General features: G+C 38.1%; 2 protein-coding genes across 14 annotated transcripts in view; one reads left to right on the top strand and one right to left on the bottom strand.

Moving 5' to 3' along the window:
• CD274 (CD274 molecule) overlaps nucleotides 1–25,150 on the top strand; it is a 127,790-nt gene that overhangs the window by 50,575 nt on the left and 52,065 nt on the right. For 3 of the 12 annotated variants that reach the window (XM_081501746.1, XM_081501704.1, XM_081501726.1), the window contains one exon: nucleotides 3,934–4,033. The exons of the other annotated variants lie outside the window; for them this stretch is intronic. The gene's annotated coding sequence lies outside the window, so the exon portion shown is untranslated. The remainder of the gene's footprint in view (nucleotides 1–3,933; nucleotides 4,034–25,150) is intronic. 12 annotated transcript variants of the gene reach the window in all.
• Nucleotides 4,302–25,150, bottom strand: part of PLGRKT (plasminogen receptor with a C-terminal lysine) — a 42,322-nt gene continuing 21,473 nt past the window's right edge. For both annotated transcript variants that reach the window (XM_081501979.1, XM_081501970.1), the window contains exons 4-6: nucleotides 10,082–10,212; nucleotides 9,397–9,506; nucleotides 4,302–4,704 (exon numbers count right to left, since the gene is read on the bottom strand). In XM_081501979.1, coding sequence (XP_081358105.1) covers nucleotides 4,583–4,704; nucleotides 9,397–9,506; nucleotides 10,082–10,212 — 363 coding nt within the window. In that variant the 3' untranslated portion in view covers nucleotides 4,302–4,582. The remainder of the gene's footprint in view (nucleotides 4,705–9,396; nucleotides 9,507–10,081; nucleotides 10,213–25,150) is intronic.

Genomic DNA, 25,150 nt, shown 5'->3' with positions numbered 1-25,150 from the left:
TTCCAGTAGACAAATCAGCAGGGATGCTAAATAGTTAGCCTTGAATATTAGAAACTACTTTCTGCAAATTGATAGTTGGTAGTATGCAGGGTATTCCTGAAATCTCCTGTAGGCATCCACAAGGCCAAAGCTAAGGAACATTTCCAACCCTCATGCCAAGCAGACATACTCCAAGGCCAAGAAAAACCACACCGCCTTCGTAACAGGCTTTATTTAAAAATATTTTCTCAAAATACTAATGTAAAAATATATTCTCTGTAAGAGTGTTCTTTTCCCAGAAGGGTGGAGCAGAATAGTTCTGGCAAGGGTCTAGAATATCCCATTTGAATGTATAAATATTAAAGTTGTTGAAATCTATAAAAACATTTTCAATTTCAGATTGCTCATATTCCCATTATGTTGGTGTAGATTATTTTTGCAACCTGAGTCTTCCTCCCCATCTCTTCTAACTCATGTTCTTCTGTAGGGCATCTTCTAAGGCTCTGAGACTGAGTTTATGTGGTGGTTTTATAAAATTTTTTTTTATTTTGACTTTGTTATTGTTCTCTTAGAGTCAGGCAGCATGTTGTATTGGGGGAAAAAATCCTCCCAGGTATACCAAATGTTTAGAACAAACTACCATTACTAGATGTGAAAACTTTAGGTAAATCACTAAGGGCTTCCATTTACTCAACTGTGTAAAAATGGGGGCTTAGACAAGATCATTTCTAAAGGTCTTCCCTCCTTCCTTAAGATCTTGACGATCATTTCAGTATTTGTCATTAAAACTCTTTTCAGTAGATTTGGGGCACTGCTATGCAGAGTGCAGTTAAGTACTATGCCCTACACAGACATTACCTCTACACACAATTGGGTGGAACTCCATGTAAACTTTGTTTGTTTGTAATTTTAGTCCATATAAGTTTACTCCCCAGTTTTCTCATTTAAATATGAATTTTAGACATTGAAAATACTCAGGTACTGTGATGTCATAAACTCCATATTTACTATTATAAAGTGATTTCCAAGAAGGGTCATTCTGCTGCAGAAAATTTCTGCACCCATATTTATTTCCTTTAAATCATGACTTAACCACCACATCCACTAAAAGAGTCTCTGCATTGGTTAAAACAGCAGTATTTGGGGAGAGATGGACAGTCATATGGACCGAAGAGATTCACACTCCCCTCCCCAGCTTTATTCTTAATCACTGACAAAGACATTGGATGAAGCTGCCATTATTTTAAGCTCTAAATCTTTCCTCCTACTCAGATCATAGTTTGTTATCCTTCTCCTTACATACTTTACTTTACTATACTTTACTACTCCTTATGTAAATTACTTAGAATAATTTCCTCAATCTTCTTGTAATATCATAAAAATCTGTGGTTGTAATTTAGCTGAACAAAAACCATATGTAGTTCAGAATTTGGAGATGTCAGATGTCTAGTTGGTAATTGAGGCTTAGTATTTATTATTAATTTTTTTATATTTTGGCTGCACCACAGGCTATGTGGGATCTTAGTTCCCTGACCAGGTATCAAACCTGCACCCCTTGAATTGGGAGTGCAGAGTCTTAACCACTGGACCAATAGGGAAGTCCTGAGCATATATTAATGCAAATATTAATTAAGATAAATGACTAAGAAACAGCTCAGGAGAATCAGGGCATAAATATTTGTCTTTTCAATTAAAGAATACTGTAAGTAATAAATTAGGAGGAAAGCTTTGGATCATGATTAATACTAAAAAGACAATTGGGATATATTTTAATACAGTTGTGTTGCAAAGCCATTAGTTAATAGCTATGCTTTGATTTTTACCTCCCCACACACCAGACTTGGCTCTGGAGGTGGACTCAGGATAATAAAAAGGAATAATAACAAGGCTGGGGAGCCATTTGGAGATTTTACAGAGAGGAGAAGGTGATTTCCCTTCATTTGATCCACACAGCTTATCTGGGGCCCCTGGAGAACATAGGAAGGAACTAAAGAAAAAGTATGAGTATGTGAGTGTGTTTAGCAGAGGCTCTATCAAGTAACAGTTATTAGTGAACTCAGGGTCAACGCTAATATAAGAAACCAAGACAGATGGATGGCCTGGTGGTTCAGAAGGAGCTCAGGACATGGATATGTTGCACATCACAAATCCCATGTAATTTATTTAGCCAGTCAACCCTTACAGGGGACTGAAACCCACTCTTGGGGAGCCCTGGTTAGATCATGTCAGGAATATTTGGACAGCATGATTGAATTTCAGTGGAAAGAAAGACTGCAGTTCAGTCGCTCAGTCATGTCCGACTCTTTGTGACCCCATAGACTGCAGCACACTAGGCTTCCCTGTCCATCACCAACTCCCTGAGCTTGCTCAAACTGATGTCCATTGAGTCGGTGATGCCATCCAACCATCTCATCCTCTGTCATCCCCTTCCCCTCCTGCCTTCAATCTTTCCCAGCATTAGGGTATTTTCCATTGAGTCAGTTCTTCGCATCAAGTGGCCGGAGTATTGGAGCTTCAGCATCGGTTCTTCCAATGAATATTCAGGACTGATTTCCTTTAGGATGGACTGGTTGGATCTCCTTGCAGTCCAAGGGACTCTCAAGAGTCTTCTATAACACCACAGTTCAAAAGCATCAATTCTTTGGTGCTCAGCTTTCTTTATGGTCCAACTCTCACATCCATACATGACTACTGGAAAAACCATAGCTTTGACTAGATGGGACCTTTGTCGGCTGACAAAGGAAAGAAAGACTTATGATTCTGAATTCTGACATGGTCTACAAGCCAGTGCTAAATCTTAGATATCCACTAGACTACGAGTATGCCTCCCAATTAGTTCCTTCCTTTGTTCTCCAGGGGCCTCAGATAATCCATATGGATTAAATGAAGGAAAATCACCTTCTCCTCCCTCTAAAACCTCCAACTAGCTCCCTAGGCCTGTTATTTTTCCTTTTCATTTTCCTGAATCCACCCCCAGAGCCACATCTTAGACAGATTAGGGCCCCGGTGAGTGCTCAGGTGGACCATTGCAGTTCCTCACTGATTGGGCTCTGGGATCCTCCCTCGGCAACTGACTGATCCCAGGAAAATCCCAGTGCAGATTCTTTCATGCCCATCACCCTGAAGGTAGAGTGCAAACTATGGAGTGTTACACCCAAAGTCCTTGAGGAGTTGAACTGTGCCTCCAGGCTCCTTTCATGACAAATCAACATATCCTTGAAGACCTCACCCAAGTTCTCTACAACTATTATTGTTTCAAACTATATCTTGCTGTGCTTGAGAGTAGCAGCCATTGTATTCATAATTGTTTTCTCCCTTCAGATTTCATTTCTGGTATTCTCCCTGGCCTTCTTTTATTCTCTGGCCATGCCAAGTCTCAGAGCCTTCCTCTGGCTCTTCCCTTTGCCTAGAGATCCCTTCCCTGTCCCCATTCATGTTCTTCACAGGACTGCCTCATTCATCATTCAAGTCTTAGCTCAAGTGTCATCTCTGCAGAAATGCAGTCCCTACTGTCCAAGATCAAAGTAGCTTTCTCCAACATTCTTCTTATCATTCTTTTATCATCCTATTTGTCTGTGTCACTGTTAGAAATGAACTTATCTTCATGTTTATTGATTCTCTCCCCAGATCTCCTACTCTTCGCTAGAACTTACTTCTCTGCCTAGGATATAGCAACCTTGTCTCTACATTCACTCATGTAGCCCTAGTGCCTACAACAGTGCCTGACACACAGTAGGTCTTAATAAATATTTTGAAATTAGCACATAGGGTTTACACCTCTAAAAATGGGCATAAATAGAATCATTTTATGAGTATAGAGTTCCTGGTGAGTGGAAATAAAAAAGTAGGCATCCTAATTAACCTTGCCTTCTTCCCATCTCTCTAGCAACTATACCCTGTCATTATTTGAATGTTTTTACCTTTTGTCTTTCACAACTCTCTTTGCATGTGAAGAATGCATTATGGCAGAAGTTTTTCAAGATCTTTTAGAGTGTAGACGCGGGAGCCAAACCATCTAAGGTTATGTCTCAGTTCTGTCTGTGTATAATCCTGAGTAAGTAATTCAGTTTTTTTATGCCTTAGTTTTCACATCTATGAAATGATGCCTGCCTCATGAGGTTGTTGGGATGATTACAAGAATTTATGCAAAACAGAGAGTGTATGGCCATAGCAAGTGCAATATACATGTTAATCGTTAATATTAGTATTTTTCTATCATGTGAAGACAGGACACAATTTAAAAATCCAAATAAAAGCAGTATCTGTGGGAGATTGATGTGATGATGAAAGTGTGTGTGACAGAAAAATGAGAGCAGCAGAACTTTTGCTTTCAGAAATTCAAAACAATATATTTTATAACGTTACATTTAGATGTTTGTGATACATACACATAAATAGGAAATCTGAAAGTTATTTAGACTACTTCCATGATTTTGTGTTGAATGTTATAAATTTTATTTTAAAATAGTTTAACAAAATTCATATTGATTATTATTTTAAAATGAAATCCATTATATCAAAATCGCAAGCATTTAAAAAATTATAAAGGTCATGATTCAAGTCAACAATTCTGTTTTTTGAGATTTGATGGATAAACATGATTTCATTTGTCTATGAAAAGTTTACTCTGTTCCCTTCTTGCTTTTTCAAGGCTTTCAAAAGTGATCATTCCTTTTGGCAGCTGCAACTTACTCTTTTCTGTTTCCAGTATGTTCTCGGCTTCACCTTAAATAAAGTACAGAAATATACAAGGTGACAAAGAGGTAATCAGCATTTTGTGAGAAGACCTACTTGCTGTATTCCAGTGACATGCTGTAACACTGTATGGAGGCATGCCCCCAGATCTCACTGTTAAATATCTCACCTACTGTCCCCGGGAGAACTGACCTCCCAAAGGAAATACAATAATGACTACATAGGATACATCAGATACATCAGATTCCAGAGACTTTATTTGACAGAGGACAGGATTTTTAAATATAGAAGAGAAACAGTACCAAGTAATATTGTTTGTTCCTTGAAGGAAAGGCAGGATGATAAGTTTGAGTTGTGTCAGGAGGGGGATTAGGTGGAGAAATCACATATAGTTCTTATTGCTCCTTCTTACAAGTGACATGAGAAAAAATAAAAGTTTACTAAAATCTCTAATTTTTCAAGAAAGCTAATCTTCGACTTGAAACTACTTATAAATATCCCAAATAAATGCACACACACATATATATACATTTTTATAAACAAGTCCTCTTTTAAATAATAGCTCATAATTTCTTGGGCCCAGTGACTTTTGCCAACTTTTATTCTTTAAGACTAATTAGCAATATTTGAAAAATTATAATATATATTGTTGACATTCCATATACTTTCCTCAAGAATAAAGGCAATTGTTTTCTTTAAGTATTCCTCTTTTAACACACAATTAATTTATATTCCAAACCCAACAGCTGCTGCTGCGTCACATCAGTCATGTCCGACTCTGTGCGACCCCATAGACGGCAGCCCACCAGGCTCCGCCGTCCCTGAGATTCTCCAGGCAAGAACACTGGAGTGGGTTGCCATTTCCTTCTCCAATGCATGAAAGTGAAAAGTGAAAGTGAAGTTGCTCAGTCGTGTCCGACTCTGTGCGACCCCATAGACGGCAGTCCACCGGGCTCCTCCATCCATGGGATTCTCCAGGCAAGAACACTGGAGTGGGTTGCCATTGCCTTCTCCACAAACCCAACAGGGCAGGCTACAATTTGCAAATTATCACAGCATCCCAACTATCTGCAAACATGTTTCCCCCCCCCTCATTCTTAAATAGTAAATAAAAATAATAATAAAATTGTATGTAATTCTGCAGGCTATTGATGACAGACTAGATGTGAGAGTACCTTCCATATGACAGATTCTTAGTGTGTGTTAACAGAATGACTGATAATAAATTCAATTAAACAGGAAGTGTATATCTTGGAGTGATACTAGTTAACAGGGCTATATGTTATAGCCTATATATATATATTTTTTAATGGTAAATTTCTTAGTGGGTTCTAAAATTTTTTTTTTTAAACAAGAAATTTCCATTTCCACAACGTATCTTGGAAGTTAAACTTTTATACTCTATAGATTCTAATGGGCCTGTAATAAAAGTATTTCCAAAATACATAAGTAAAATGTTCCTAGAAAATAAATTTGCCCTTCATTAGTAATATCTTCAAGTGAATGCTGTATAACAGAGTTGAGATTTCTTAATACTACATATTAATTTGTATGAGGCACTGAGAATTCTAATGTGCATATAAACAATGAGACACAGTTGAGCTCAGACTAAAGAATTCTTAAGCAGATGAGTAATATGAAACTGAACAGGTTACTGAAATGAATTTTAACATAAGTAAATCAATTTGTGCAATTAGTTTTCAGCTTAAAATAGAATTGTACTCCAAAAGTTAATTTGTAGATCAGTGTTTTAGAACTCAGAATACATTTTCTATAGTGATATATGCTATAAATTTCTAGGCAACCCACAAGACACTGTTTAGCCCACTATATAGCTGAACTGTGATACCAATAATGTCTGACCCCAGAAGACATTTTAACCTAGTATCTATGTGAAAAATGTACTTCTGTTTTCAAATGGGGATTTTTAAAAATTTATTTTTAATTGGAGGATAACTGCTTTACAATATTGTTTTAGGTTCTGCCATAGAGCAACATGAATCAGCCATAAATGTACATGTCCTCTCCCTCTTGAACCTCCCCCCTCAACCCTCCACCTCATCCCACCCCTCTAGGTTGACACAGAGCACCACATTTAGCTCCCTGTGTTATACAACAACTTCTCATTAGCTATCTCATTTACATATGGTAATGTATATGTTTCAGTGCTACTCTCTCGGTACATCCCACTCTCCTTCCCCTGCTATGTCCAGAGTCTGTTCCCTGTCTGTATCTCTATTCCTGCCCTGCAAATAAGTTCATTAGTATCATTTTTCTAGATTCCATATATATATGCATTAATATATGATACTTGATTTTCTTTCTGACTGACCTCAGTCTGTATAGCGGGCTCTACGTTCATCCACCCTACTAGAACTGCCTCAAATATGTTCCTTTTTATGGCTGAGGAGTATTGCATTGTATATATGTACCACAACTTCTTTATTCATTAATCTGTTGATGTATATCTAGGGTGCTTCCATGTCCAGCTATTGTAAATAGTGCTGCAATGAACATTGGGGTCCATGTGTCTTTTTCAGTTACGGTTTTCTCAGGGTTATATGCCCAGTGGTGGGATTCCTGGGTCATATGGTAGTTTTATTCCTAGTTGTTTTTTTGTTTTTTTTTTAAGAAATCTCCATACTGTTCTCCATACTGGTTGTATCAATTTACATTCCCACCAACAGAACAAGAGGGTTCCCTTTTCTCCACCCCCTTTCCAGAATTTATTGTTTGTAGATTTTTTTGGTGGTGGCCATTCTGACTGGTGTGAGGTGATACTTCATTGTAGTTTTGATTTGCATTTCTCTAATAATGAGCATTGTTGAGCATCTTTTCATGAGTTTGTTGGCCATCTGTATGTCTTCTTTGGATAAATGTCTATTTAGGTCTTCTACCAGTTTTTGATTGGGTTGTTTGTCTTTCTGGTATTGAGCTGCATGAGCTGCTTATAAATTTTGGAGATTAATCCTTTATCAGTTGTTTCTTTTGCAATTATTGTCTCTCTGAAATGGGAATTTTAAGAACATATAATCCCTCTATCTCCCTAAGTCTGTGAATGAAATGTTCTACTCCCTACTTCCAATACCTACAGAGGAATCTGCACCTTCTCCTTTCCCATACTGTATCAGTCCCTACAGAGCCTCAGGGATAGTCACAAGCCTACAGCTCAGGAGAGAACAGGATGTCAAAAATGAAGGCTTGGGAAACACTGTTTCCAGTATGCTCTGGGCTAAAGGCTTCAGGAGTAGGGAAATAGTTATCCTCATGAGCGGTATGTGGTGGTGGGAATCAAAGACATGGATATCCTGAACTAATGGGAAACCCTGTCTTTTTGAGTCAGGAATGGCATCTGTGTCAGCAGTGCTATTTTCTAGGGCAGTGAGAGCCAGAGTTCAGTGTGAAAACAGCACGGTACTGGTGAATATTTAACAACAAGCTTCCCAAAACAACAAAAAATGTGTATAAGCTTATTATGTACATAGCTGCTTATAAATGTTGCTTATATGAAATATGTGTAGCACATAATTTATAAATAATAACATGTACAATACTCTTTATCATGAATTCCATATAGCGAATTGATCCTTAAAGAATGTTTTTAATGATTTTTCCTGAACTCTTTTACCCACAGCTCACCTATAACAGTTGAGAGAGTATAATTCAACATGAATGATGGTTGCTGTTTTTATTTATGTTAATAAGTAGGACAAAACTGAAACAAGGACAAATGTTGGAACTTACTTGTTTGAGAATGCTGTGAACTTTGTTGAATCAGATAATAGGTTTAAAATATTAGAACACTTCCTAAATTTTTTAATGTTATTCACAATATGATGGCTTTTTACAGTACACTTTTAAGACTAATATACATTATTAACATTTTCTTCATCATTTTTTTTTTAAGTCTAGACCATGGGTTGGCAAACTTTCTTAAAAGGCCAGATAGGAAACATTTTAGGCTTGTGGGCACTTTCATATCTGTTTCAGTGAGTTGTCTCTGACAGGGAAATGGAAAAGTAGAAATGAATGGGCATGTTTGTGTTCCAATAAAACTTTATTTTCAAAAATAGGTGGCCAGCCTGTAGACCATAGTTTATCAACCCCTGATCTAGACAATCAACAAAATAGTAAGTCAAGCCTTAATTTGGGATTTGCAGATTTCCACTGTGTAAATACTCCCACCATGACCAACTTTAAGCTGACATGCCAATGGGATGTCATGGAAGTCAGAGTTGCATCTGTATTTTTCTGTGTCTATATATTGTATCTGCATTTCCACCATACAGATACAGTAAATATATATAACTTGAAGAGATATACATAACCTAAGAGTATAGATAATAGTAAAATTAGAGACTGATAAGCTCTGAGTAGGTATTAATGTTTCTTATATAATTCAATACTATTTATTTTCTGTAATTTATTGAATTGTAAGTTTATGTACTTTAATTTTTTTAATTTGAGTATAGTTGATTTGTAATGTTGTGTTAGTTTATACCATTTAATTTTTAATAATGACTGTATTTAACAAACAACCTACAAAATTCCTAAACATTTGACAGTTTGCTCTTGTGTGCTGTTTGAGGTGACTTCAGCATATCGCTATGTAAGAGGGGGCAGAAATATTGGTCAATGGTAGCTCAGGGAGAGTTGGGAGGACTGGATCTTTGAACTGAAAAATGAATCAGAAATTGAGACTCTGGTTTATCAAAGACTTACCTTTCATTCTGTGTATAAGGGTTCCATAGCCCATGTCATACTGGTAGGCAAGGACAAAGCCTAATGGAACCATAGGAAAGATGAGGACAGGCTTCTTCCCTTTAATTGCTCTGATTCAAGAACAAAAAAGAATTAATATAAAAGAAAAACCTGTAAATACCTATCTCTGTACTCAATGAAAAAAAAAAGGTACCCTCTTTTTGGAAGAATATCCTACATTTCAGAAGGTACTTAATTCTCTATGGAGATAGGATTTCCTTATTCATAATTCTTCAGCAGATTCTGCAGTTCTCTGGTAGGGTGTATGGGCCTATGATTTGTTCATCTTTATTTGATGTTGAGGCTCAGATTACTCATTTTAAAAATATGTAAGTATTGATATTTATCCCTTAGGGATTGTGGAGATGAATTTGTAGAGACCTTGTAGCTTGGCATAAAGTCAGTTCTCTCCCTTATATTGTAAAATGGAGAAAGGTACAGGAAAAATCTAAGAAACTAAAGGCAGAATTAACTATTACTATCCTTGTTCTACAGAGTTACCCCTAAGCACTAAGCTGTAAAAGTTACTTTGTTGACATATGTGTGTACTATTTGGGTCAAAGTCCTATTTGTCCAGCTTAATAATATGATCATGGCAAAGACAAAAAGAAATGGAAGAAAATTTTAAAATAAATAGCAAACATACCCAGCTGTTAAAGAGACGGCTGCAATGCCAAAAAAAGTTCCAAAATATTTGAGGAATTCCCGAGCCCAAGCAATCTGCATAGCCATTTGTCTTTCTCTCATTTCATTCTGCATTATTAGCTGCCTTTCCAGCTGAACAAAATAAAAGACAAAAGTATGGTTACACATATTTGAATCTGAGCACAGAGTTAGTAATCTACTTTTTCAGTGCATTTTCTTTCTTAAAATTTATATTATTTATATATTACATCATTTATAATTATAAATAATTTTATAATAACATATTCCATTTTTGTATTTATCAAAGGGGAAGAAAAAAAATGCTTTGGCATTATTTATATCAATTCAGTTCAGTCGCTCAGTTGTGTCCAACTCTTTGCAACCCTACAGACTGCAGCACGCCAGGCCTCCCTGTCCATCACCAACTCCCTGAGCTTGTTCAAACTGATGTCCATCGAGTCGGTTACGCCATCCAAACATCTCATCCTCTGTCATCCCCTTCTCCTCCTGCCTTCAGTCTTTCCCAGCATCAGGGTCTTTTCCAATGAGTCAGTTCTTTGCATCAGGTAGCCAAAGTATTGCAGTTTCAGCTTCAACATCAGTCCTTCCAATGAATATTCAGGACTAATTTCCTTTAGGATGGACTGGTTGGATCTCCTTGCAGTCCAAGGGACTTTCAAGAGTCTTCTCTAACACCACAGTTCAAAATCATCAATTCTTCGGCGCTCAGCTTTCTTTATAGTCCAACTCTCACATCCATACATGACTACTGGAAAACCATAGCTTTGACTAGATGGACCTTTGTTGGCAAAGTAATGTCTCTGCTTTTTAATATGCTATCTAGGTTGTTGACAGCTTTTCTTCCAAGGTGTAAGCATCTTTTAATTTCATGGCTGTAATCACCATCTGCAGTTATTTTGCAGCCCAAGAAAATAAAATCTCTTACTGTTTTCATTGTTTTGCCATCCATTTGCCATAAAGTGATGGGGCCAGATGCCATGATCTTGGTTTTCTGAATGTTGAGTTTTAAGTCAACTTTTTTTTTTTTTTTTTTTATAAATTTATTTATTTTACTTGGGGGCTAATTACTTTACAATATTGTAATAGTTTTTGCCATACATTGACAAGAATCAGCCATGGGTTTACATGTGTTCCCCTTCCCGAACCCCCCACCCACCTCCCTCCCCCTCCCATCCCTCTGGATCATCCCACTGCCCCGGCCCCGAGCCCTTGTCACATGCATCGAACATGGAATGGTGCTCTGTTTCACATATGACAATACACATGTCTCAATGCCATTCTCCCAGAACGTCCCACCCTCACCTTCTCCCTCAGAGTCAACTTTTTAATTCTCCTCTTTCACTTTCATCAAGAGGCTCTTTAGTTCTTTGCTTTCTACCATGTGTGGTGTCATCTGCATATCTGAGGTTAACGAAATTTCTCCCAGCAATCTTGATTCCATCTTGTGCTTCATCCAGCCTAGCATGTCGCATGATGTACTCTGCATGTAAGTTAAATAAGTAGGGTGACAATATACAGCCTTGACGTACTCCTTTCCTGATCTGGAACCAGTCTGTTGTTCCATGTCCAGTTCTAAATGTTACTTCTTGAACTGCATACAGATTTCTCAGGAGGCAGGTAAGGTGATCTGGTATTCAGATAACCATGATTACTTATATATTCCTTATCATAAATAATTACTTTTAAGCTTTATATTCCATACATTTTCTATTTTCTTACTAAAACACACCATGAAAATTTTCCTTGCAGTGTCAGGAAGTGAGGAAGATAACTGCTTTTTTCTCTTTAAATGTTTCCAATTTCTCTTCAAGCATTCCTACCTCTAATACTCATATCACCCTCCTTGAGTAGTAGACCTTATTTGCCCTAAGGAGATGCAGTATATACCACAGAAAATTTTTTGTTAAAAAGGTGGGTTGAGCTGATCTGTTTTACTTTGAAACAATGCTCAAATGTTAGCTCATCAGTTTGGAAAGTATTTTGGGAGCTCAGCTTGGATGGCTGTTAATCTGGAGATTCTCTCATTAAGAAAAAAAATACATTTTTACAGCAGCTAAAATCAGAATCCAGTTAACATTGGAAGGTTAATCTAGTGTATAAAAATTGTTAATGGGAAGAATTCATGGTGCAATCATTTCCAATTCTAATTCAAATTTTAGACAAGCATTTAAATTAGAAATTTATTCTTTAAACTTGATTTTAAAATGAAAACAAAAGCAGATTGTAGGAAGAATTCATTATTTAGTTATCCATTTCTGGGAAAAGATACTTCTGATATTTGCGTACACATGCAATTTAAAAATAAAATATTTCACTATTATAAGAAAATAATGGTTAATTCCTGAAATTGAAAAAATTATTACTTTTGCATGTTTTCCTGTTCTAATTTGTAAGGATCTAAGAGTTCTGCAGAAAAGTGAGCCTGACCCAGTCATAACCAATAAATCTTAGATTTGCTGCTGTTTAATCCCTCTAGTGAGCAGTCATTTCTTTTCAAAGACAATGTTAAATAAAAACCTAAACTGAATAGTTACAGATAGGGAGAGAAAGGTCAAACTGAGAAACAAACATAAGTGTAATTAGAGTTTTATAAGATTTTTTTGTGCTATAAGCATTTTCACACAGGCTTTTTATAAACATAAATTTTTTTAGTTATTTCTTTTAAAATTTTTTTATAGTTGATTTACAATGTTGTATTAGTTTCAGATGTACAACCAAGTGATTCAAAGTGATTCAGTTATATAATACACACACATTCTTTATCAGATTCTTTTCCCATTTAGATTATTACAGACTATTGAGTTAAGTTTCCTATACTATAGAATAGGTCCTTGTTGCTTATCTGTTTTATATATACTAGTGTATACATGGTAATCTCAAACTCCTAATTTATCCCTCTCCCATACTTTCCCCTGTGGTAACCATAAGTTTATTTTCTTAGTCTGTGGGTCTGTTTCTGTTTTGTAAATGAATTTGTCTCATTTTTTTTTTTTTTAGATCCCACATATAATTGACATCATATTTGTTTTTCTCTGTGTGACTTACTTCTCTATGTCCATTCATGTTGCTGTGAATGGCATTATTTCATTCTTTGGTGTGGCTAAGTAATATTCCATTATATATAGTACCACATCTTTATCCATTCCTCTCTCACTGGACATTTAGGTTGCTTCCATATCTTGGCTATTGTATTTAATAAACAGTGCTGCATTGTACATTAGGATGAATATATCTTTTTAAATTATGGTTTTCTCTGGATAGTTATATGCCCATGAGTGGGATTCCTGGATCATATGATAGTTCTATTTTTAGTTTTTAAGGAACCTCCATACTATTGTCATAGTGGCTATACCAATTTACAGTCCTACCACCAGTGTAGGAGGGTTCTCTTTTCTCTACACCTTCCCCAGCATTTATTTCTTGTAGACTTTTTTGATGATGGTCATTCTGACTGGTGTGAGATGATATACCTCCTTGTTGTTTTGATTTGCATTTCTCTAATTAGCTTCATTGAGCATCTCTTCATGTGCTTTTTGTCCATCTGTGTGTTTTCTTTGGTGAAATGTGTATTTAGCTCTTCTACCCATTTTTTGATTAGGTTGTTTGCTTTTTGATATTATGGTGCATGAGCTATTTGTATATTTTAGAGATTAATCTCTGTCAGTCACATCATTTGCAAATATTTTCTCCCATTCAGTGTGTTGTCTTTTCATTTTGTTTATGGTTTCCTTTGCTGTGCAAAAGCTTTTAGGTTTACTTAGGTCCCATTTGTTTATTTTTGTTTTTAATATTCATTGCTGTAGGAGGTGGATCAAGTAAAAAAAGATATTGCTGTACTTTATGTCAAAGAATGTTCTGGCTACATTTTCCTTTAAAGGTTTTATAGTATCTGTCTTACATTTTGAATTTATTTTTGTATATGATGATAGAGAATGTTCTAATTTCATTTTTTTATATGTAGCTGTCCAGTTTTCCCAGCACTACTTATTGAAGATACTGTCTTTTCTCCATTGTATATTCTTGCCTCCTGTGTTGGACATTAATTGACCATAGGTGCGTCAGTTCATTTATGGGCTTTCTCTCCTGTTCCATTGATCCATATTTCTGAGGCACATATTAATTAAATTGAAAAAATTATAAACAAAGAGAAAATATTAAAAGCCACAAGAGAAAAACAACAAATAACATACAAGGGAACCCCCATGAGATTACCAGATGATTTTTCAGCAGAAACGCTGCATGCCAGAATGAAGTAGCATGAAATATTTAAGGTGAAGAAAGGGAAAAACCTGCAACCAAGGATACTTTAACCAGAATATTCTACCCAGCAAGGCTTTCATTCAGATTCAACAGAGAAATCAAAAGCTTTACAGACAAAGCAAGGAAAATTCAGCACCAGCAAGCCAGCATTTACAGTAAATGTTAAAAGAACTTCTCTAGAGGAAAAAGAAAAAGCTACAACTAAAAACAGGAAACTAATGAATGGGAGAGCTCACCAGTAAAGATAAAACTGGGTGCGCCCGGCTCCGGTGTGTAATCTCAAAAATATACAAGTAACTCCTCCAGCTGAATTCCAGGAAAATAAACAACCCAATCAAAAAATGTGCCAAAGAACTAAACAGGCATTCCTCCAAAGAAGACATACAGATGGCTAACAAACACATGAAAAGATGCTCAACATCACTCATTATTAGAGAAATGCAAATCAAAACCACAGTGAGGTACCATTTCACGCCAGTCAGAATGGCTGCTATCCAAAAGTCTACAAGCAATAAATGCTGGAGAGGGTGTGGAGAAAAGGGAACCCTCTTACACTGTTGGTGGGAATGCAAACTAGTACAGCCACTATGGAGAACAGTGTGGAGATTCCTTAAAAAACTGGGAATAAAACTGCCATATGACCCAGCAATCCCACTGCTGGGCATACACACCGAGGAAACCAGAATTGAAAGAGACACGTGTACCCCAATGTTCATCACAGCACTGTTTATAATAGCCAGGACATGGAAGCAACCTAGATGTCCATCATCAGACAAATGGATAAGGAAGCTGTGGTACATATACACAATGGAATATTACTCAGCCATTAAAAAGAATACATTTGAATCAGTTCTATTGAGATGGATGAAACTGGAGCCCATTATACAGAGTGAAGTAAGCCAGAAAGAAAAACACCAATACAGTATACTAATGCATATATATGGAATTTTGCGAGACAGAATAAGAGACACAGATGCATAGAACAGTCTTATGGACTCTGAGGGAGAAGGTGAGGGTGGGACGTTCTGAGAGAATAGCATTGAAACACGTATATTATCATATGTGAAACAGAACACCATTCCAGGTTCGATGCATGAGACAAATGCTCAGGGCTGGGGCAATGGGATGACCTGGAGGGATGGGATGGGGAGGGAGGAGGGAGGGGGGTTCATGATGGGGAACACATGTAAACCCATGGCTGATTCATGTCAGTGTATGGCAAAAACCACCACAATACTGTAAAATAATTAGCCCCCAACTAAAATAAATAAATTTATTAAAAAAAAAAAAGATAAACCTGGGGCTTCCCATGTGGCACTAGTGGGAAAGAATCCACCTGCCAGTGCAGGAGACACAAGAGACGTGGGTTCAACCCCTGGGTCGGGAAGATGCCCTGGAGTAGGAAATGGCACTCCACTCGAGTATTCTTGCCTGGAAAATTCCATGGGCAAAGGAGCCTGGTGGGCTACAGTCCATGGGGTCACAAAGAGTAGGACATGACCGATCAACTGAGTACATACACAGAGATAAACATAAAGTAAAAGCAGGAAATAATCCACACACAAATATGATATCAAAATGAAAAATTGTGAGAAGAAGAGAGTCCAAATGCAGGATATTGGAAATGCATTTGAAATTAAAAGACCAACAACTTAAAACAATCTTGTGTGTATATACATATATACACACACTGAAAGTGAGAGAATGGAAAGAGGTATTCCATGCAAATGGAAATCAAAAGAAAGCTGCGGTAGTAATACTATATCAGACAAAACAGACTTTATAGGCTGTTATAAGAGACAAAGAAAGACACTACATAATGATCAAGGGATCAATCCAAGAAGACAACAATTGTAAATATATATGTATCCAACATAGGAGCACCTCAATATATAAGACAAATGATAACAGCCATAAGATTTTCTTTTATAATCCTTCTGAATATTTTATTTTCACAAGAGGTGCATTTTTTATTATGTGCCATTTATTCATACTCACTTTCTTGTGATAAAAACTAAAGTCTAATTTGATAGCACTGATTAGCAAGCAAGGATAGGAAATATTAAAAAAATAATGGCTCAGTATTGGTCATGGGTCTAGGCGCAGAGGAGCCACAGGAAAGACAGAATGGTAGAAAGGGAAAGGCATGAACTGTCAAGAATGACACTGGCATCACTGACTCTCAGTTTATAGGAGGACAGTTAGCACTCCCTATCTTAAATAGAAAATGAATTCCAAGTGAATCAAAGCTCCAAATGTACCAAATGAAGTGATAAATGTATTATAAGGAAAATTTGGAGACTGCTTGTGTATCCTTTGACTGTGTGGATCACAATAAACTGTGGAAAATTCTGAAAGAGATGGGAATACCAGACCATCTGACCTGTCTCTTGAGAAACCTGTATGCAGGTCAGGAAGCAACAGTTAGAACTGGACATGGAACAACAGACTGGTTCCAAATAGGAAAAGGAGTACGTCAAGGCTGTATATTGTCACCCTGCTTATTTAACTTATATGCAGAGTACATCATGAGAAACGCTGGGCTGGAAGAAACACAAGCTGGAATCAAGATTGCCGGGAGAAATATCAATAACCTCAGATATGCGGATGACACCACCCTTATGGCAGAGAGTGAAGAAGAACTAAAGAGCCTCTTGATGAAGGTGAAGGAGGAGAGTGAAAAAGTTGGCTTAAAGCTCAACGTTCAGAAAACTAAGATCATGGCATCTGGTCCCATCACTCCATGGGAAATAGATGGGGAAACAGTGGAAACAGTGTCAGACTTTATTTTTTTGGGCTCCAGAATCACTGCTGATGGTGACTGCAGCCATGAAATTAAGAGACGCTTACTCCTTGGAAGGAAGGTTATGGCCAACCTAGATAGCATATTGAAAAGCAGAGACATTACTTTGCCAACAAAAGTCCGTCTAGTCAAGGCTATGGTTTTTCCAGTGGTCATGTATGAATGTGAGAGTTGGACGGTGAAGAAGGCTGAGCGCCGCAGAATTGATGCTTTTGAGCTGTGGTGTTGGAGAAGACTCTTGAGAGTCCCTTGGACTGCAAGGAGATCCAATCAATCCATCCTAAGGGAGATCAATCCTGGGTGTTCATTGGAAGGTCTGATGTTGAAGCTGAAACTCCAATACTTTGGCCACCTCATGCGAAGGGTTGACTCATTGGAAAGACCCTAATGCTGGGTAGGATTGGGGGCGGGAGGAGAAGGGGACGTCAGAGGATGAGATGGTTGGATGGCATCACCGACTTGATGGACATGGGTTTGGGTGGACTTCGGGAGTTGGTGATGGACAGAGAGGCCTGGCGTGCTGCAATTCATGGGGTCGCAAAGAGTCGGACACGACTGAGCAACTGAACTGAACTGTGTATCCTTAGGAAGTCAAAGACCTTTCCAAGGTAAACAAGAAACATGAAGGAAAAGATTAACAGGTTTTATACATGAAAAACAAAAAGTTCACTACTTCACTCCTATTAGGATGGCTACTGTGAAGAAGAACAACAACAGAAAACAAGCATTGGCATGGGGCAAAGATGTGGAAAAACTGGAACCCTTGTACATTGCTGATGGAAATGTAAAATGGTGCAGCTGCCACAGAAAATGATATGGCAATTCCTTAAAAAATTAAACACAGAATTATCATTTGATCCAGCAATTCCACTTCTGGGTGTATACCCAAAAGCAACGGAAGCAGGGACTTGAATAAACACTTATACACCCAAGTTCATTGCAGTATTATTCACAATAGTCAAAAAGTGGGAGTAACCCAAAAGGCTACCAACAGATGAATGACTAAACAAAACAAGACATATACATGAAATATTATTTAACCTTAAAAAGGAGAAAAATTCTAAACCATGCTCCAATATGGAAGAAACTCAAGGACATTGTGCCAGTTGAAATGAGCCAATCACAAAATAGCAAATATTATATAATTCCAGTAATATGAGGTACCTGGAAGAGTCAAATTCATAGAGACAGAAAGTAGAATGATGATTGCCAGGGGTTGGGGAGAGGGGGAGTGGAGAGAGAGTGTTTGATGAGTACAGAATTTCAGTTGGGAAAATGGAAAAAGATGGATGGTGGTGATGGTTGCACGAAGGAGCATGATGAAAGGGTTAAGAATGTGTGTGAATCCTACAATCAGACTGCCTGCAGTGAGTACTAATGCCACACTTATAACACTGTGTCCTAGGGCAAATCACTTAATTTCTCTGTAGCTCAGTTTCTTCATCTATAAAATACAGAAAATAATAGTAACTACCTCACTGGGTTGTCATGAGGACTACATTTTTAATGAGAATAGCATGTAGAAATAATACAGCCCCACAGCTGAATTCAAAAATATCTATTAAAATTTAGACTTCCCAGGTAGCTCAGTGGTAAAGAATCCACTTGCCAAACAGCAGACATGGGTTCAGTCTCTGGCTCAGGAAGATCCCCTGGAGAAGGAAAAGGCAACTCACTCTAGTATTCTTGCCTGGGAAATCCCATGGACAGAGGAGCCTGGCTAGCTACAGTCTGGGGTCACAAAAGAGTTGGACATGACTTAGCAACTAAACAATAACATTAAAATTTAAAATACACCTACCCCTTGACCTATCAATTCCACTTTCAGGTCAAGTCAAGACTTAATGAAAACTAGTTGTTTTTTTCTGTTATTTGTATCATCATCATAATTATTCCTATGCAGCTATTTATTCTGACATGGAAAAATCTTTCAGCCTATCATATGTGTGTGTGTGTGTCCTTGGCTATATATGTATTTTTCCCTTGACATCTGTTTCTTTCCTTATCCCCATCACCACTACTTAATCTTAGTCTTCCCATGTCCTCACTTACAATTATACTCTGGGTTCATTCTGTATGAGTATAAAGAAGTTAGATACCATACTAGGAAATTAAGGTCATATGATAAGCCTACAACTGGGTCAGGAAAAGAAACTGTTGACTAGGTCCTGCTCACACCACCCCTCAATGAGGAGTGTGTCTGGGGTGTCTAAGGAATAGCTAAATGTGGCCCGAATGGAATGAGCAAGGGGGAAAGTGATAGAAGGTGCAGTCAGATAACTGCAAGAGATAGATCATCCAGGGGAGTGCTTATCAAGCTCTAACATGCATGTGAATCATCTGGGGATGTGTTAAAAGCAGATTCTGATTCAGTAGGACAAGGAAGGACACATGATTCTGTATTTCTAATCAAATCCTATGTTGATGTTTTTAGAAAGTAGACTGTATTTAAGTACAGTGTAGGTCTTGTAGGCCTTTGCTGGAATTTTAGTAAAAATTCTAAGGAAGATGGGAAGCTACTGGAGAGCTCTGAGCCAGAAGTGTGGTTTAACATTTTAACGGAGCAGTCTGACTTTTAAGAATATCAGGTACCTAAAAGGCATGAGCACATATTTTTACCACTCGTAGCAGCAATGCTCATAATAGATCCAAATGAATAACAGTAGGATGGATACATAAATTAAGATATATTCATATAATGGAATACTAAAAACCATGGAGAAAGAATGAATTACTGCTACAAGTAACAATGTGGATAAACCTCACAGACATGAACTCAAAAAAAAAAAAAGAATACACAGTGTGTGATCCTATATTTGCATGCGTGCATGCTAGATTGCTTCAGTCTTATCTGACTCTTTGCAACCCTATGGACTGTAGCCCCCCAGGATCTTCCTTCCATGGGATTCTCCAGGCAAGAATACTAGAGTAGGTTGCCATGCCCTCCTCCAGGGGATGATCCCATATATATGAAGTATTAAAAATGGCAAAATTAATCTATGGCGGCAGAGATCTAGATAGTGGCTGCTTTTAACAGTGGGAGAGGCAGGAGGAAGCCTCCTAGGTTGCAAATGTTATATATATTGATCTGGTTGGTAATTATATAGGCATAAATGTATTTAGAAATTCATTGACCTCTATACACAAGATCTTTACACTTTACTGTGTCTATGATATACTTTAGAAGAAAATAAGAGGTTGTTAAGGGAGCAGGGTAAAAACTGCGAAAGCCATTGGGAGGCTGTAGCACTAATCCAAGCAAAAGATGGGGGGCTGGAGTAGAGTGATAGCAGTGGAGATAGAAAGTGGTTGGATTGTGGAAATGTTTGGAATTTAGAACTAAAAATTGTTTTCTGATGGAGTGAATAAAAGGATGTGAGAGAAGGGGAAGAGTAAAAAGTGACCCCAGGTTTGTAGCCTGAGCACAGCATACTGGTGCCGTTTATAGAGATGGAGAAGCCTGTAGGAGGAGTAGATTTGGTGGATGAGAATGGGGTCAGAATGAGGAACTGGGGTTTGCATATGTTAGTTTGAGATGTTTGTGAATATACAGGTAGCTATGTCAAGTAGGCAGTCTGTAGCTATAGCCAAAGTCTGGGCTAGCAATAGAAATTTGCAGTCATCAGCTATATAACTGGTGTTTGAAATTATGAGACTAGACAAGCTCCCCTAGGAAGTGGGTGTAGATGCAGAAGAGAGGACAAGTGTGATCTGAACCAGGGTCACCTCAGGAATGTACAGGAGTCAGGGAGAAGAGGAGGCAAAGGGGTCTAAGCTGGTGTGGTCAGGGGAATAGGAAGAGAACCAAGAAGTGCTTTCCCAGAAAGGAACTGAAGAATGTGCTTCAAGGAGTGATCAGTGATCAACTGTATCAAGAGTTGCTGAGAAACTGAATGTGATGAAGACAGAGATTAATTATATTGACCAGTAAACATCTGAAACTATACCTGTCACATAGTAAGCGTTCAAATATCATAGGCTACATGAAGAATATCATAAAACCTGTGTAAATCAAATCATTGTTCATGGCAGGAGATCGTGTTTTACAGTGAAGAAAGTAAATGTTCTTCAGCAACAAGCTCACTCTTTTACTCTTTCCCTCCAGCTCTTGATATTTTGGCTTAAAATGGGCAAGAGTAAAGGATCTTTTCCTAGGGAAATAGCCTAGCTTTCAGTCCTAGAGATTATAGAGAAATGAAGTGTTTTATTGGCCTGTTCTGTAGCTTAAAGACTTAAAAGGAGTGTCCTTCAGAGAAACAGGAATACCATGTATTCAACCTCCCTGTGCTTCAGTTTCCTCATAAACAAAATGGGATTACCATGCTTATTTCATGATGTGTAACAAAGATTCAGTTAAGTTCAGTTCAGTCACTCAGTCGTGTCCAACTCTTTGCAATCCCATGGACTGCTGCACACCAGGGCTCCCTGTCCATCACCAACTCCCGGAGTTTACTCAGACTCATGTCCATTGAGTTAGTGATGCCATCCAACCATCTCATCCTCTGTCGTTCCCTTCTCCTCCCGCCTTCAATCTTTCTTAGCATCAGGGTCTTTTCCAATGAGTCAGTCAGTTCTTCACATCAGGTGGCCAAAGTATTGGAGTTTCAGCTTCAGCATCAGTCCTTCTAAAGAATATTCAGGACTGATTTCCTTTAGGATGGACTGGTTGGATCTCCTTGCTGTCCAAGGGACTCTCAAGAGTCTTCCCCAACACCACAGTTCAAAAGGATCAATGACTCTCAAGAGTCTTCCCCAACACCACAGTTCAAAAGGATCAATTCTTACAGATGTTAATATACACAAAAATTTAGAACAATGCTAAGGCACATAGTAAGTGCTAAATAAACAGTAGATACTTATCATATTATCATAATGATATCAGTGTCCTCCAGCTAAGACTACCAGGAACATGCCTCTAGTAAAAATAAAAAAGCTCATGTACCTGCTGCAGTGAGGGAGAAACACACCACACTGTGGGGAACTGTGAGGAGTCTTAGTGAGAAGGTATTAGAAAAAGATTTATACCATATAGACTTATGCAGAGTGATTTGGGGGAGGTTCAAAGATCATCTGAACTGGGTACTGCCAGAAAGTTGGAGTACTTCCATGATTGGAGATCTTAAGCCTTCTTATCTAGAAGGTAAAAAAAAAAAAAAATCAAGCAGATCTAAATGGTAAATAGTAAAATGCAGCAGCACTGATATTAGTCAGGGTTGGGGGTGTTTGGTTATGTGCAGTTTAGACAATGTTCATATCTTTGTCTGCTTGCTGACATAATTACAGAGCAGTCTTGCCTGATGGTGGTGATCTGTGAAACTGCTTATGTTCCACAGGAGAATACCAGGGACTAGCTGAGAGTGCCAAGTACGCTCCTAGTCAGTTGGATAGTTTTCTTTCTCATTCTGTGTAAAATGACCTGTGCTTTGAGGGGGTGATTAAAAGACTTCAGGAAGACTTTCAATTTCCTCTGACAATATCTGACTTATGAGTCATCAAAGAGAACGTGGAGAGGTGGGTGAGAGGGTACACTGACTGAGGAGAACTCTGATTGCTTAGTGCTAGATGCGCCCATCATCTGTGCTTTGCAGATGAGCTGCTCTCTGGGAGCTCTCTGAAAAAGATAGAAAATTAATGGGTGACTCCAAGTGAGCCCAGGGAGAAAGTATCAACAGCAGGTGAGAGAAGTTTGTTTCTGGCTCTTGGAGTAACGGGGTCCTGGCACACATTGCAGGATAAGTTGGCATTCTCCTAGGTAACCTCAAGCCATTAGGAAGATGAAGTGGAAAAAATAGCTTCATAGTGAGTAGGAATGGCCTTCCCTGAGGGATGGAGCCCATGGAAACTCCCAGCCAGACTGTACATCCAGAAAACTGAGATGCCAAGGAGAAATATCAAGGAAGAGAAAGGAGCTAGGGTGAAGTTTCTAGGGGTCTGAAATGTAAACAACCAGGAAGGGTGGTGTAGTATGGCCACTAGAACTAAGAAGGAATCTTTTGGATCAGGTACTGCTGCTGCTGCTGCTGCTAAGTCGCTTCAGTCATGTCCGACTCTGTGCGACCCCATAGACAGCAGCCCACCAGGCACCCCCATCCATGGGATTCTCCAGGGAAGAACACTGGAGTGGATTGCCATTTCCTTCTCCAATGCATGAAAGTGAAAAGTGAAAGTGAAATCGCTCAGTTGTGTCCGACTCTTCATGACCCCATGGACTGCAGCCTACCAGACTCCTCCGTCCATGGGATTTTCCAGGCAAGAGTACTGGAGTTGGGTGCCATCGCCTTCTCCGCTGGTTCAGGTAGTCATTGTGGAAATGCGGGGGACTGAATGCAAGCTGTCTAGAAGGTTCTGAAACTCTGGTGCTAGCCTTCATTTGAATCAGGCTAGGAGGGTTTTTTATTTAGAATTCCAGCATTTGCTCACTCTACCTAGTTAAGTCCTTGTTTATATTTTGCTTGCCTTTCTCCATGTAAAATTATCCTGTAAAACCATGGATTACCAAATAGAGTGGGCTCAGGCAGAGAGGGTCAAAGAGGCAGGCTATGGAGTTTGGAGAATCTTCCTGCCTGGCCTCTATCCCCATGGGCTCTAAGAGCACAATGAATACTATTACATCATTCTCACCCTTCCTCTACAATGCTTATTCTCTGTGGTATTACATAATTCACCAACCAAGTTGGAGTCTGTGGCTTTGGATCCAGAGAGATCCAGATGATCAGCCTCCTTTGGTTACTGGTTATCTGATCTCAAGCATGAAACCCTATACCACAGTTTCCTCAGCCTGTAAAATGCAGCCATTAACACCTTCCTTGCAAGGTTATTGTGAGACCTAGAGGTAGTATTTGTAAAAAGGCAAGCCCAGGGTGTAGGAAACAAAGGATGATGAAGCCAATCGAATCTACTGTGATGCTTTCCACATCTCATGTCAAGTGGGAATGTTTTGGGAGAGGAATTTTTAAATGTCTTCAAAATATAAAATGACTTTTAAAAAAATCTATTGACTAACATAATGCTCAACTGTCAGAAAATTGTAACAAAGGGACATTTGTTCTTTTTCACTATTAAGTCTGCCTACCCTAAATATCAAAGTAGCAAGATTTTCTAAGAATAGCAATCGAAGGATATATAGCATATCCTAATAGCCTGAAAAATAATTGCTGAACAGATACTGGTCATGAAAGATGTTAAAATTTGTCTCTGATGGTTAAATGTTTCTGTGTATGTAAAGATCATTAAGTTTACCTAAAATCATTGGTTTGAGTAAACTTTGGATAATGCAATATGATATTGATATTGTGCTAAATCAAAATAAGATTTCTTTCTACAAAATCACAATTGATGACATTTGTTTACTTAGGGTATAATAGGAAATAGCCAAGATGTCCTAAAACATTGTTGGGGGTGGGGGGGTTGTAAGACAATAGAAGGAGCTCATAACCTACTGCAATACCAATTTTATCTACATCATCATATTTCTCATGAGGGTAGCATACTTTAGTTTTGTGTTAGAAAACTCCACAGTAGTTTGTCACATGTAGGAAACAAAGGTGATGTCACATTGACCAGTTCTTAGGGGCTTTGGTGAGAAGCAGTGAGAAACTGGTGTTGATTGAGCTCTGCCTTCCATGCATCACCTGTCATCAGTGGCACAGATTTTTGAGATTGTCCTCCAGAATCAAAGGTAGGGTCTGTGCATGGGAAAGGATGTATAAAGAGGAGATTAGGAATAGGTTAGCAAGGATGAGGATGGAGGGATGCTTCTTTGAGTGTATCATTTTGTATAGCTTTAATTATTAGAACATCGTTTTGTTTCATATACTCCCGTACCCTGTAACTAAACTCAACCTGGATATGGAGAGAATGCAAAGTATAACTGTATTGCAAATGAAATAATCACCCTAAATGAGCCCAGGAAGAACTGATCTAATTTACAGAAAAACAATAGCTTGAGTTGACAGTGTAAAAGGGAAAAGAACATGCAAATAATGT

The sequence above is a fragment of the Giraffa tippelskirchi genome, chromosome 1 (assembly GCF_054371585.1).
Source record: "Giraffa tippelskirchi isolate mGirTip1 chromosome 1, T2T-mGirTip1v1.2.pri, whole genome shotgun sequence".
NCBI lineage: Eukaryota > Metazoa > Chordata > Mammalia > Artiodactyla > Giraffidae > Giraffa > Giraffa tippelskirchi.
This window is presented reverse-complemented; position numbering and strand designations above follow the sequence as displayed.